Here is a 12,325-nt window from a genome sequence, read left to right on the forward strand (position 1 = left end):
CACCTCTGGTGGCTTTGTTAACTGAAAAGTGATGCTTCACTCACTTTGATTGCTTTTAGCTAAATAGGGAAGGGTCATACTGGTCTAGCCTGAAGCCACCAAATTACTAAAACCGCCCCTGCCTAGATATCAGCCTCTTTAAGACTACACATCCAAGAATGACTTCTCCTCCAGGCTTGATTTATATTATATAATACTTCCACATCAGACACATTTTAATCCCAAAGACGTGACTATATTCTCCTCCTCCAGAGGCTTACAAATAAAGATATCCCACAAAAACCAGCAATACATTTATTCCAAGCAGCCAGAGAAAAATAAATGCAATGTATTAATGTTGTTCTCTCACACTTCATTATTGATAAAGGCTCAAGATCATTGGAGGATATGGGAAGTTACCTAATGGCATTGAAACAGATATGCAAACTCTGAAGCTGTGAGAAAGTAAAGCTACTGAAAAGATTGTTTAAGGGCAAACAGTTGTTTGGTACAGCTCAGCAGAAAACAAAACAATGCAATGGTCTTCATTTTGAAAAATTACCAACTACAGTATGATCATAATCCTATTCCCAGACTGTTTGTCCGAAGGAAGTAGCTGCTTTTTTTTTTTATCCTTGACTTCTTAATTCAAATGGCTCAGCTGTGTGTGGCTGCAGAGTGGTCTTTTTGAGAGTTGTTTTCCTCAGCGTAGTCAGCCTGCAGATCATCTCTCACTTTGACAGCATGGAGGGCGTAGTTAATGGCGGTGCTGTTAGTCCAGCTCCAGGCTCCTGATACTGGGTTGTACAGCATTCCCTCCACAGACTGCACTGAGAAACCATCTGAAAAAGTCATATAAGAAAGAGAATTACAGCAATGCAACAAAAAACCTCTCATTATTATACCTGCAACAACATGTTTTTTGGAGTCCTGCCCTTCCAAAACACAGACTATGGGCGATTGGTCCAGATAGATGTGAAATGTATCCCATGAAACAATTGGTAGCATGTCAGGTTACAAAAATTTCAACTTAAAGGTAGTGCTGTACTCAAGGCCACACTATCCGAGACCAGTGTGCAAAGAGACCAAGACAAGACCAAGACTTTTGGAGGTCGAGACCGAGTCAAGACCGATACAAAGACAAGGCCAAGACCATAAAAATCAATTTGAAAAAAAACATGACAAGGTTGAACAGTTAAAGAGCATTCTCTCTTTAATTTTAGTTTTCTTTTTAATAAATTTTACAGATTAAAAACAAGGTGTCTGCAACTCTTTCAAAGCACAAAATGCAAAAATCTCAAATCTTAACAAATTTGTTCCAACTTTTTGTAAAAATTAAATCCTTGTATGCATTTAAAAGCCACTGACAAGGCCGGAATTATTTTGAATATCCAAGGATGAGATGCTTACTTCTCCCCTGTGTGAGGAAGGACTTACTTGACTCCAGGATACGCTCCAGCTCCACTGGGCTGATGAACTTCTCCCAGTCGTGGGTCCCGCTGGGTACGATGCGCAGAATCTGCTCAGCTACAACAATGCCAAACACGTATGACAGGTTGGTTTTATTAATAGTAGTGATGAAGAGTGAGCCACCTGGCTGCAAACAGAGAGAAGACACTTTTAGTTTAAAAAAAGAGCAGGAGATGTTCTGTTTGCGCTTTTAATAGAGCTTCAGCAAACTTATTTGGCATGGACTGCACACTCCATGTGTGTTAGGATATTTATAGCGTGGATTTAAAGCTTTCAGTGCAATAGATAAACAAGCCAGAGTGCCAAATCCATAGAACGTGTAAAGAAGTAGGCAGTTGGTTTAAAAAATGAGGCCTGTGCAGAATTGGTCTTTGCTCCAAAGTCTTTTTTTGTACAGCATTATAATCATTTTGTAAAATGGTCTCTTTCAGAATAAAATATATCATAAAGCAGGTATACTCTGGGGTGACACTATTTCAGGTTAGCAGATAATTGTTGATAGAAGAGAAGAAATGAAATCCACTGTATCTGGGGAACATGGTTACTGTTGGCACCAGAAAACAAGAGAACAACCAGCTTAAGGCTTTCTAACCTTTCTACGTCTTTTAAACATTCTACGGCCACATTTAAAGGTTCAAACTCGGTCAGTGCAGACAAACTCAACAAAAGGGGAAGTAGAAAGAGACTGGTGAGAATAAAAGACCATAAGTGAAGGAAAATAAAAGTGCTAGAGTGAAATACATCTTGGAAATGAATCCAAACAAAGCAATAATTCGACCACGCACAGATACCCTGAAGCTAAATACATTTTAAATGCTATTTTTGGTAAAAGAGCAGAATTGAGAGATTGGGGCAAGATAGAGAGAGACAGTCCAGTCATGACTTAACCAAAAGCTGAGGCATTAAGTGAAGATTAGGCCAACTTTTTTTCCTCTCAGCTCCTCTGGCCCAGTGACCTACGAGATTATGATCATCTGCTCTCAGTATTGATGCACAGCTTTTACTGAATCTCATCAAGTCTCAGTGTGACACATTAAAACATCTGCCAACCTTTTCCCAATGACACAAGACAAATATAAACATATCACATATGCCCATCAGCATAGGCTCTGATAAAAACACAAACACAGTGTATTGTTGCTGAAACGTCTGCCATGAGTAAACAGCTGAAGGTACACACACACGCACTGTCCCAGGACAAACCTTTAGCACTTGACTGCAGCAGAAGGCAAATGTTTCCAGGTCAGCCAGATGTTCCACCACCTCAGATGCAACAACAGCATCAAACTGGGCTGTTACTTGCTCCTCCAGTCCTCCCTCCTCTTCTGCTGAGAGCTCCTCCAGACTGCAGGCCCTGTAGCTCACTCGATCTTGCAGGTCTGGGTCAAAGGATGAATGCAGCTGGGCTGTGCTGATGCTGTCTTCCACTGGATCAATGCCCAAAACTTTAGCTCCCAGACGACCTAGGGGCTTATGAGGAATAGTGTGGAGGTTGGAAAGTCAGAACTGGATTTGCAAATTATACTAGGAATACGAAAGTCATGAAAATAAAAGAAGAACAGAAATCAAAATTATACAAGAATAAAAAATTGGCACAAATAACTAAACTGACTACAGACTAGAAGAGTGGTGTTAATGCCCATTCATCAACTGTCTAGTATCCTACATATCTCGTTTGTGATGGCAGGGGGTGAGAACCTATCTCAGCTCTAACTGAGCAGACAGACAGAGTACAATGTTGACTGGGACAGAAGAATAGTCATTATATTTGTTTTCATGTTGGGATTTCCTCTTGATGAGCTTATCATTTATGGAGCTGGAATTAAACTGTTATCTGGTTCAGCTAGCAGAGCTTTGGGGTCTGTTGTTAACAAGTTAAAAGTTAGTAAAGACTAAGAATACTCCACTTACTCTCAACTGTTTGATGCCTGTGTTCATCCTATTTTGAATTATACAGCTGGTATATGGGGATTTAAACCAAGCAGAGATGTTGTGAACAAAGATGTTTGTTGTTTTCTGGGTATTCATAAATTTGCTCCAGTTATGGCTGCTGATGCTGACATGAGTATCATGGTTCAACAAGGAGGAAATGTGACATGATTAGACTGTGGGATCTTTTTATTAATAAGTACGTTAATAGGATTAATAGAAAAGGTTTGCTTTGAAGTAGAGTGCAGAATTCTCCATGGGCTGCAGAGCTTCATGCTGTTTTTGTTGAAGATGAGATACAATATGTAGCTAAATAGGAATAATTTACAATGCAGTGTGAACACTTATAGAAATAAAAGTTACTATCTATATTTGAGGAGAAATAGATGATTCGAACACTTAAATGAACACGTGCAATCTTTGTGATTTAGGAGAACTCGAAAATAAACCTCATTTTATTCCATTTTGTCCTTTCTATGATGAAATTAAGATCACCTCTGATGAATGAAATGTTCTCTAAAATCCTAAAGTATTTTGGAGCAGTGATATTAATAGAATGGAGTGGTTGTTTGCTTTCAAGATTTATAAGTTCACCTCTTTAGCGGCCTTTTGCAGCCCAAATTGAGACCTGAAAACCTCCAGGGGTCCACCAAATTCCTAGTTTTAAAAGACATTAAAGCCACCAGAAGTGTTTGCATAGTCATTAAGTACAAAAAAATGAGTATCCACATTTACTTGGTTTCATCAGGCATCTGCAAATTCACCTATATTTTCTTTTCTAATTTTGATTTCTTAGAACGTGAATTGCAAACCCCTTTTTAGTAATCTTTATGCAGCACAGTAGAATGTTTAATGGAGGGTGACAAGTTAATTCAGCACCAGTCAAACCATTACACCTGTTCTGTTCATCACATAAAATAAATCTTGCAAGGTGACATGTCAGTCAAATCTTCTGGCTATTTTTTGATACTTCTTGAAATATAAAAAAAGCATTTTAACATGTAGAAGAGTATTTTGCAATCATTTAAAACTTGATTTTGAGGTTCAAAATCATGTGTATGGTTTTAATATGAGGAAAGAGGCGTCTGTGGCCCATCTACAGTAGCTCCAAGGCTCACACTGTAGATGTATTATTTCATCAGCCTCTAGTTGTGTTTTCTGGTATTTTTATATTTATAACGGTGTCCAGTAAGCCTCTTTTCGGCTGGCAATATTGTTTATGAATGAGAAAATCAAACCATCGATCATCATCATATTCACTGACACACACCTAAAAAAAACTAACAATCACCAATTGGCCTAAAGTGCATGACTTCAGACTGCAGAAGCACACCAAAGTACCCAGAGAAAACCCACACATGCCAGGATTAACATGAAAAACTCCACACACAGAGGCCCTGTCTGACAGGGATTCAAACCAGGATTCTTCTTTGTGAGGCAATAGTGCTAACCGTTGTACCACTAAGCGGCCCTGGTGGTACAAATGTGGAGTCCATTTATTATTTTTCTGTTTGAATTTTTAAAAACATTGTTGTTTAAATTATATGTAAAAAAAAGAGGACTGTAAAAAAGGCCTTAAGTGTTTTACTAAATTTGTTCATGATGTTTAAAACATCTGAGCAATGCATTCTTTTGTAGAAAAGAATTCAAATTAAACTATAGTTAAATCCATTTTGATTTTCTAATTTTGAAAAAGTTTTGAAAAAAGTCAACAGAGCACAGAAAAATGCACTTTGTAGACCTGGATCAAATTGAGAGGGTGTTGTTTCTGAGTAACATCGCCCTCTTCTGGACAAGAGCTGCACATACAGGCCTGTGTGCGGAGCTGCATGTGCTCGCCCAGGGGCTGATCCTCCCTCCTCCTACAACTGATCTCTTCTGATGGCAAGGGTTGCAGTGACAAGACACCCAGAGACACAGCCACAGTTGCAACCTTAACAGACACTTCTTGTGTTTTTTGTGCCTCTGTCTGAATATGACAGCCTTTGTGACAGAGCCATACAAAATTCAGGACCTGATTTTGTCTTCTTAAATCACACAACACAGCTGGTACGTCCTCAGATCAGATGAATCAAGAGATAGAAGCCCTGTCCTGGCTGCCCAGCTATCAACACTAACAAACAGATAAACAACTGTAAACGACCGACTGTCTGATCCACCAAGCTGAGACCAGTCAAATCACAGAAAAGAAGAATTAGGCTGACACATAAATGTTTTCTGGGGCTTTTATGGATGTGGAAAGACTGACACTTTGGTGCACAGAAAGCAGAATCCTACAGTGAGGCAGACTGCTGTCTGGGAGGAAAAGACTCCATGTGAAGTGAAAGGTAGCAATTGAAACTATTGGGAGTCAACAGAAGATGTACACAGGGGGATGTATTTTTCCATCAATGTGCTTTTTCACATTGTCTTATCTTTCTTTCTCACATTTAAATACACTTACTTCTGTTAGCAGGCCTCCTCCACAGCCGACATCTAGGATTTTGAGTCCCGCAAGAGGCTTCCCAGGATGCCGCGCTCTGTGCATGCTCAGCAGGTTGTCACTGAAAAGGTAGATCAACAGTGGGTTATATTTCAAATAAAAGTCTGATCTAATGTATCTGACCAATCATGGATCATTTATGTTATGGTCACAGTAGCATCTGAAAAGAAAACGCCAACATCAGCCTACATAACACTGCTTTAAAATAAGGAGGCGTAGGGCCAGATGGAGACCATAAAATCTCTTCATTGCTGTGAACACTAGACTGTCACCACCACCCCCATTTCACTGTGCCAGCTAACAACCATAAATATCCTCTGGCTCTAATTCATCCTCGTGTCGCTCCACTGTTCCTGAATTCTAGTCTTTTGCTTCTCTCACACACATCTGATGACAGTCTGCCCCGGGCATTAAACATGCAGAACAGGCCAGGATCTGGGTATGCATCATCCTCATTAAAGCTCTGCTGGGTCTCAGGAGCGTTCGTGCAAACTGTGAAGAAAAGAAGATTAGGTGTTGGCAGACATCCACCTAACTAGCTCCCAGTTCATGCCTGAAGCAGGGAGACACAAACAAAAGCTACTTAACCAGATCGTGAGAGGTATGGCGCTATCTCTAATCAATGTATTATAATTCAAAAGAACAACAGGGTAAATCTGATCAAAATATTTCTATTAAAAGACTATTCAACTGGAGTATTCATTTGAAATCATACTAGGATTTTAAAGAATAGAAAAACAATAGCACAGAGCTAAAAAAAAAAAAAAAAAAAAAGTTATGTATATATATCTTATTTTCAAATAATCCAGTTCATACTTCCATACTTTTCCCAATTCAAATTTCATGCTTTAATATTAGTTTATTTATCACATTTTATATTATTATCATGATGTTGAAAAATACTTTTGGACTTCACATTTTTCCTTACATGGTAAGGGGACATTATAAATGTTAGACTTAAACAATAATAATTAATTTATAACTAGAAATAAAATGTTATTGTTCCATATTTAGGCGTTTAGAATCTCGCTGCACTTATTTTGAATAACTTCCAGTATTTTTTTCCCCTTTTTATTTACATAAATATAGTTAAAGAAGGAAAAAAGAATCACAGTGTTACTTAATGTCCAGTTTGTTCAGCCCTGTCATATAAGCTGATAAGTTGCAAAGCTTTACATTTAAATCAGTGTTTCCAAACCTGGGGTCCGTATCTCGAGGGGGCGCCTGTCTGCGTTTACGTTGTCAAACTTGCATATACATGCTTTGGGTCAAAACCTTGTATCTCCTAAAACACCACTTTTCAATGAAATAAAGCTGTATCTTTAAATTCATTTTAACACTGAATATTCATGGTCAGAATCTTTTTGACACTTTTTATTTATTTAGAAATGGTTTAAACCCACTGACATAAGGGTGGCTAAGAGCACCGATTTATGAAAAAAAAATTGAAATCCTGAAAAATGGAAATACAAGGTTTTGGCCCGCCGCCATCAATATATTCTTTTTAAAACATGATTAGAAACATAATGTATGATGGTGTATAAGGGCCTCTCAATAGGTTTTTAAAAATTAAGAGGATCTGTTCATCTGAGAAAAAGAAAGGACAATTTTTTAAAGTTGTATATATTTAAAAGAAAAACTCAGAATCTATGATTTAATCTATGAGAAAAAAACTTGAAATTTCTTCAGTTTAAAAAGTCATACATTTTGACGTTAGAGACTCAAAAATTCCTGTGGACTCAGTTAACAGTGATGTTCATCTATGTCTGAGGACTCGGTTAACAAATTCTACCTATACAACAATAATGGTGAACGACAACAGTGTGAAGAAACCAAACTGAAAACACCGGTTGGATTCTTGACGTTTTGACTCTATAGTCTCAAAAATTCTTAGTCTTGGTCCACATATCTTTACAATTTTTAAAGTAAAACATAGCCTTTTAAAATTGTAAAGATATCAACATTTTAAACTTGAGTATTTCAGGTGTTTTCTTCAAAATTAACAGATCCTCTTTATCATTTATTTTCCTAGAGTGGCCCTCATACACCGTGGTACAAATAGACCTTTTGTCAAGAACAAGGGTATGTGGGCCTATTATGATATTTTGACGAAAAAAGGTTGGGAACCAATATCTTGAATGACCACACCAGCCCTGGTTAAATTTGCATTTTGCCATAGCAACTAGTGCTGCATGATGTGGTAAGGAACAATTATACTGATAATGCATAAACGCAATCATGAGTCTACCTGCGTGGTTATCAAGGAAAACGCAGAGAATAATGGTAGTTTTGAAGTGTGTTTTTCTCAACTCAAAAATACAAATAATATATAACATAATATTATTACAAAATTTTTAGAAATATTCAAAATATTCAAAACCTGAGTTTTTACAGTTCTGCTTTCACAATAACTTGATATTTTCCAAAAATAAATAGTTCCTTTTATTGAAAATAATGGTACTCCTACAAAGTGCTATAGTGGTGTCATAAACTTGAAGGCCTTTCTGCAGGCATTTTTGAAAACCTTTCAAGTACTACTTCATAAAAAAAATTAATGCAACCTTTTATGTAGTGATGTAATTGCAGAGCCTGATATCATGATTGGATAACATAAATTCTGCAGTAACAAAAGTATAGCTATTTAAGTTTTACAGCCTTTGTTTGGCCTGTCCATAAAAATGACAAAGAACACAGCCATGAGAAAATTCACGTATTTCTCTGAAAATTGGAATAATCCAAAGATTTAACATTTAAAAACATGCTTAGAATTTCATAGTTGGTAATGTTTGAGAGAAAACAGGGACAATCTCAGGCAAACACATAATTTTCCAAAATCATTGACAAAAAATAAAAACTGTATGAATAGTTAAAGAAACTGCACATAAACACTGGTGTAAATGTACAAAATTATTAGAGCAGAAAAACTAAACTGTCTTCCTTACAGTTATAATTATTTGAGGTGGAGGGGAAAACAAGAAAAAGAAGAGTGTAAGCATGAGGTTTATAATGACTGTGCTAGTAAGTACCAGTGAACTTTAAATTGATTTTCATTCTGTTGTGCTATTTAAAAACAAAATCTATAATTACAGGGATAAACCTAGTAAATAAAGGAATGTTTTTTTTTAAAGTCAAGAGAGTTAATATCAGTATAAGATTATCTAAAAAGGTAGAGCAGCAACAGAAGCTGTGATGCTGCTGCTTCTCATTTAGACACGCCCTGAGGGCAGACTTATATCCGACAAATTCACCACACTCAGACGTGCACTGGGACTGGATCTGTCATACTGTCACCACAAACACACATCATCATCAAAACCACCACCAACAGGACTGCAGAGGGGGAAGGGGAGGGCTGCAGTGGACTTTTGGCTGGATGGGTAATGTAATGATCATCTTGTGGGGCCCCTACAGCAGATCTTATCAATCAAAACAGCCGAGCCGGCCGCCAAAACATGCAAGTATGAAGCGTTCGGGGCGTTGTAACTGCTACTGGCTGAAATATGTGGAGGAATCCTGTCTCTTTCGATGTGTGTTACTTCAGTGTTTCGCTCATGTGTTTTTCTCTAAAATACCACAAGGCTGGATCTCCTCAGGTCATGTTTTGACACAGTTGCTTGACGCCTCTGCCACTCAATCCCCTGTGATGAATGTGACTGGGGTATGACATGTTGGCATTTCACAAACAGAATGAATATTTAAATAAATATTTGGTACACACACCGTATAAAAGGCACCCTCAGGTCATTCATGGCATGAAGAGCTGCAAATTCTCCCTGCTCATCCCACCACTTGTTGGCCAGTGCCTTGAACCTCCTCAGCTCATCGGGGTCCACTGTGGTGTAGGAGGCTGACCGAGCACTGTGCAAAAGAGAAAAGACCACATTGACACTGTGCATGTATAAACACCACATTCTATGCAAGCTACTTAACAATTATAAGAAATATCTTGGAGCTAAGGCTAGGGCAGCCAACTGTGGCAAAATCACAATTACTGTTATTTTGACTCATTGACACTCACAACATCTGCATCTTTGCATGCATATCAAATTCCTAAATACATTTGTCATAATGCCTTGAAGCACAGTTAAAATCATGGGGTAAATCCTGCAAGGTTTGGGGTTTTTTTGTTTTTTTTTTGCACTGTTCTGGCTCTAACTCCTCAAAACCAACATGGTTACCAATGTCAATGCCATTTTATCTATTTGTATTTAAATCTGGATGAGATTCACAGCTTAGAAGATAGCATTAATTGTAAGAGAACACCATTACCTTATTATTAGAACAGCTAGACTTAAAATAGATTAAAATTAATGACAAAATATTTAGCTGCAAATCCTTTGTTTGGGATAAATGCATGAAGCCTGTGACTCACTGACATGACCAAACTTTTGCCTTCTTCTTTTGTGATGCGTTTCCAGGCTTTCACCACAGCCTCTTTCAGTTGTTTGTTTTGGGGGATTATTCCCTTCAGTCTCCTCTTTAGCAGGTAAAATGCATGCTCTATAGGGTCCAAGTCTGCAGATTGACTTGGCAAGTCCTTGACCTTCCACCTCTTGCCCCTGATGAACTCCTGTGTTGTTTGAGCAGTATGTTTTGGGTCATTATCTTACTGCATGATGTAGGATCTCACAATAAGTCTGGTTGCATCTTTCTTTAAATTGGCAGACGAAATGTTTCTTTATACTTCTGGGTTCATTTTGCTGCTGCCATCATGTGGTACATCATGAAGGTCAATGAGCCCGTCCTAGAAGAAGCCATGCAAGCCCAAACAATGACTTTACCTCCACTGTGTTTCATAGATGAGCTTGTATGTTTGGGATCATGAACAGATCCTTTCTTTCTACAAACTTTAGTCTTTCCATCACTTTGGTAAAGGTTCAGCTTTGTCTCATCAGTCTATTAAACTTTGTCCCCGAAGGTTTGAGGCTCATCTTTGTACTTTAGGCAAATTCCAGCCAGAATTCATCTTCTGTGCACAGTAGATGGTAATACCTTCACTCCTGCCCTCTGGAGGTTGTTGCTGATGTCACTAACAGTTGTTTTAGGGTCTTTCTTTACAGCTCTCACAATGATTCTGTTGTCAATTGCTACTGTTTTCCTTGGTCTACCCATTCAACATGTGTTTTTAAGAACACCAGTGGTTCTTTCTTCTTGAGGACATTTCAAATGATTGTACTGGCTATGGGCAATGTTTGTGCAATGGCTCTGATTCATTTTTCCACTTCTCTCTGCGCCCCAATTGCTTGTTTTTCACCCACAGACAGCTCTCTGGTTTTCCATGTTGGTTACACCTCTACGAATACAGGCAAAACCTAAATATGAAACTGTGTGCAGAGACTCAACGCTATTTATTTGTGAGTTATTTATGTAATAGGACACACTTGGGCGACAAAACACTCCTGCCAGTTGCATGTTCCAGTACTTTTGCTCACATGAAAAATGGGTGGGTTTAAACCAAGTGTGCTATCATCTAAGTTGTGTATCAGATCCAGATATAAATACCTGGAAATAAAAGCTGAAATGTTGAATGAAAAATAAAGTTATTGACCTCACTTTTCCGATACTTTTGTTATGAAGTGCATATGAACACATGGGCGTCTGTACATTTATGGTAGTGGTCTGTTGCCTGGATGGATGACAGTCACCTTGGTCTTAATAAACCATGAAGAGTATTTTTAATGGAATTTTTAATATATATGTCCATTTAAAAACTAAATTAACATGGTGGTAAATTAAAAACTGTCCTAATTATCTTTGAACCCAAGCTTAACCACTGATAATGTTTAGAAAGTGCACACAACAGTCTTGCAAGGTAAAACATCTTCTAACAACCATTTGTTAGATATGGTCTTTATTTGAAATGGCATATTCAAAAAACCTTTAATACAATTTGCAACACTCATTCAGTTTTCAGAAGTGTCATTATTTGACCCTCACCGGCTGTTTACCCTCTCCTTGGTCTTAACATTACCTTATTTGACATGTCACTGGTTGTGGCTGGCTCCTCAGACGGTCACTCCTCTGCAGCCACAGTGCTCTCTGTTTACACACCGCGGTCCAGCTGAACCCGCTCCGTCCGGGAGAAGAACCGTGAACGACCCCGCAGACAGCGCTGTGTTTCCGGCTGTACAGCCCTAACATGAGGCGGCAAAACTTATTGGAGTACATGTTCTCATGACATTTCAACAGCTAGCTAACGTTGACTTGTGCACTACGCTGCAGCTGACAGTTTGACCGTCAGTGCTCGTGTCTTTGTAGCTCGGGTAGAAACAACACACGTCAGTTCCTACTGAGGGTGATTTTGATACTAAGACGAGAAAATATGCTTTACTACAATTAGCAGGTTCGTGAATCATTTAACTATTCTTGTTACTAATTAAATGATTAAACGGCTATTTCCACTCAAGTCCATTTGGTATTTAAATTCCTCTGTTTGCTAGCAAGTTGCAGGTTTATAAAGTACCC

The 12,325-nt window shown here is 38.2% G+C and overlaps 1 protein-coding gene across 2 annotated transcripts; it reads right to left on the reverse strand.

Annotated features, from left to right (window-relative positions):
• Positions 1–280: 280 nt before the first annotated feature.
• coq3 (coenzyme Q3 methyltransferase) lies at positions 281–12,103 on the reverse strand. Of its 2 annotated transcripts, none has more exons than XM_041792687.1 (6): positions 11,832–12,103; positions 9,581–9,718; positions 5,822–5,921; positions 2,653–2,919; positions 1,417–1,506; positions 281–821 (listed from the first exon to the last, which is right to left on the reverse strand). In XM_041792687.1, exons 1-6 carry the CDS (start codon positions 12,026–12,028, stop codon positions 711–713), a joined length of 903 nt encoding a protein of 300 aa, XP_041648621.1. In that variant the 5' UTR covers positions 12,029–12,103; the 3' UTR covers positions 281–710. The 2 variants fall into 2 exon arrangements, with proteins under 2 accessions (XP_041648621.1, XP_041648620.1); XM_041792686.1 differs by having other exon boundaries at positions 1,417–1,576.
• Between the last annotated feature and the right edge of the window lie 222 nt (positions 12,104–12,325).

This window comes from Cheilinus undulatus, linkage group 8 (assembly GCF_018320785.1).
Source record: "Cheilinus undulatus linkage group 8, ASM1832078v1, whole genome shotgun sequence".
Classification (NCBI taxonomy): Eukaryota; Metazoa; Chordata; class Actinopteri; order Labriformes; family Labridae; genus Cheilinus; species Cheilinus undulatus.

Coding starts and splice junctions, on each gene's coding strand:
- coq3 (XM_041792686.1), bottom strand. CDS start 12,028: ATGTACTCCAATAAGTTTTGCCGCCTCATGTTAGGGCTGTACAGCCGG. Junction 9,719..11,831: donor CCAGTGACATGTCAAATAAG/GTAATGTTAAGA, acceptor TCTTTTGCACAG/TGCTCGGTCAGCCTCCTACA. Junction 5,922..9,580: donor CTGAGGGTGCCTTTTATACG/GTGTGTGTACCA, acceptor CTACCTTTTCAG/TGACAACCTGCTGAGCATGC.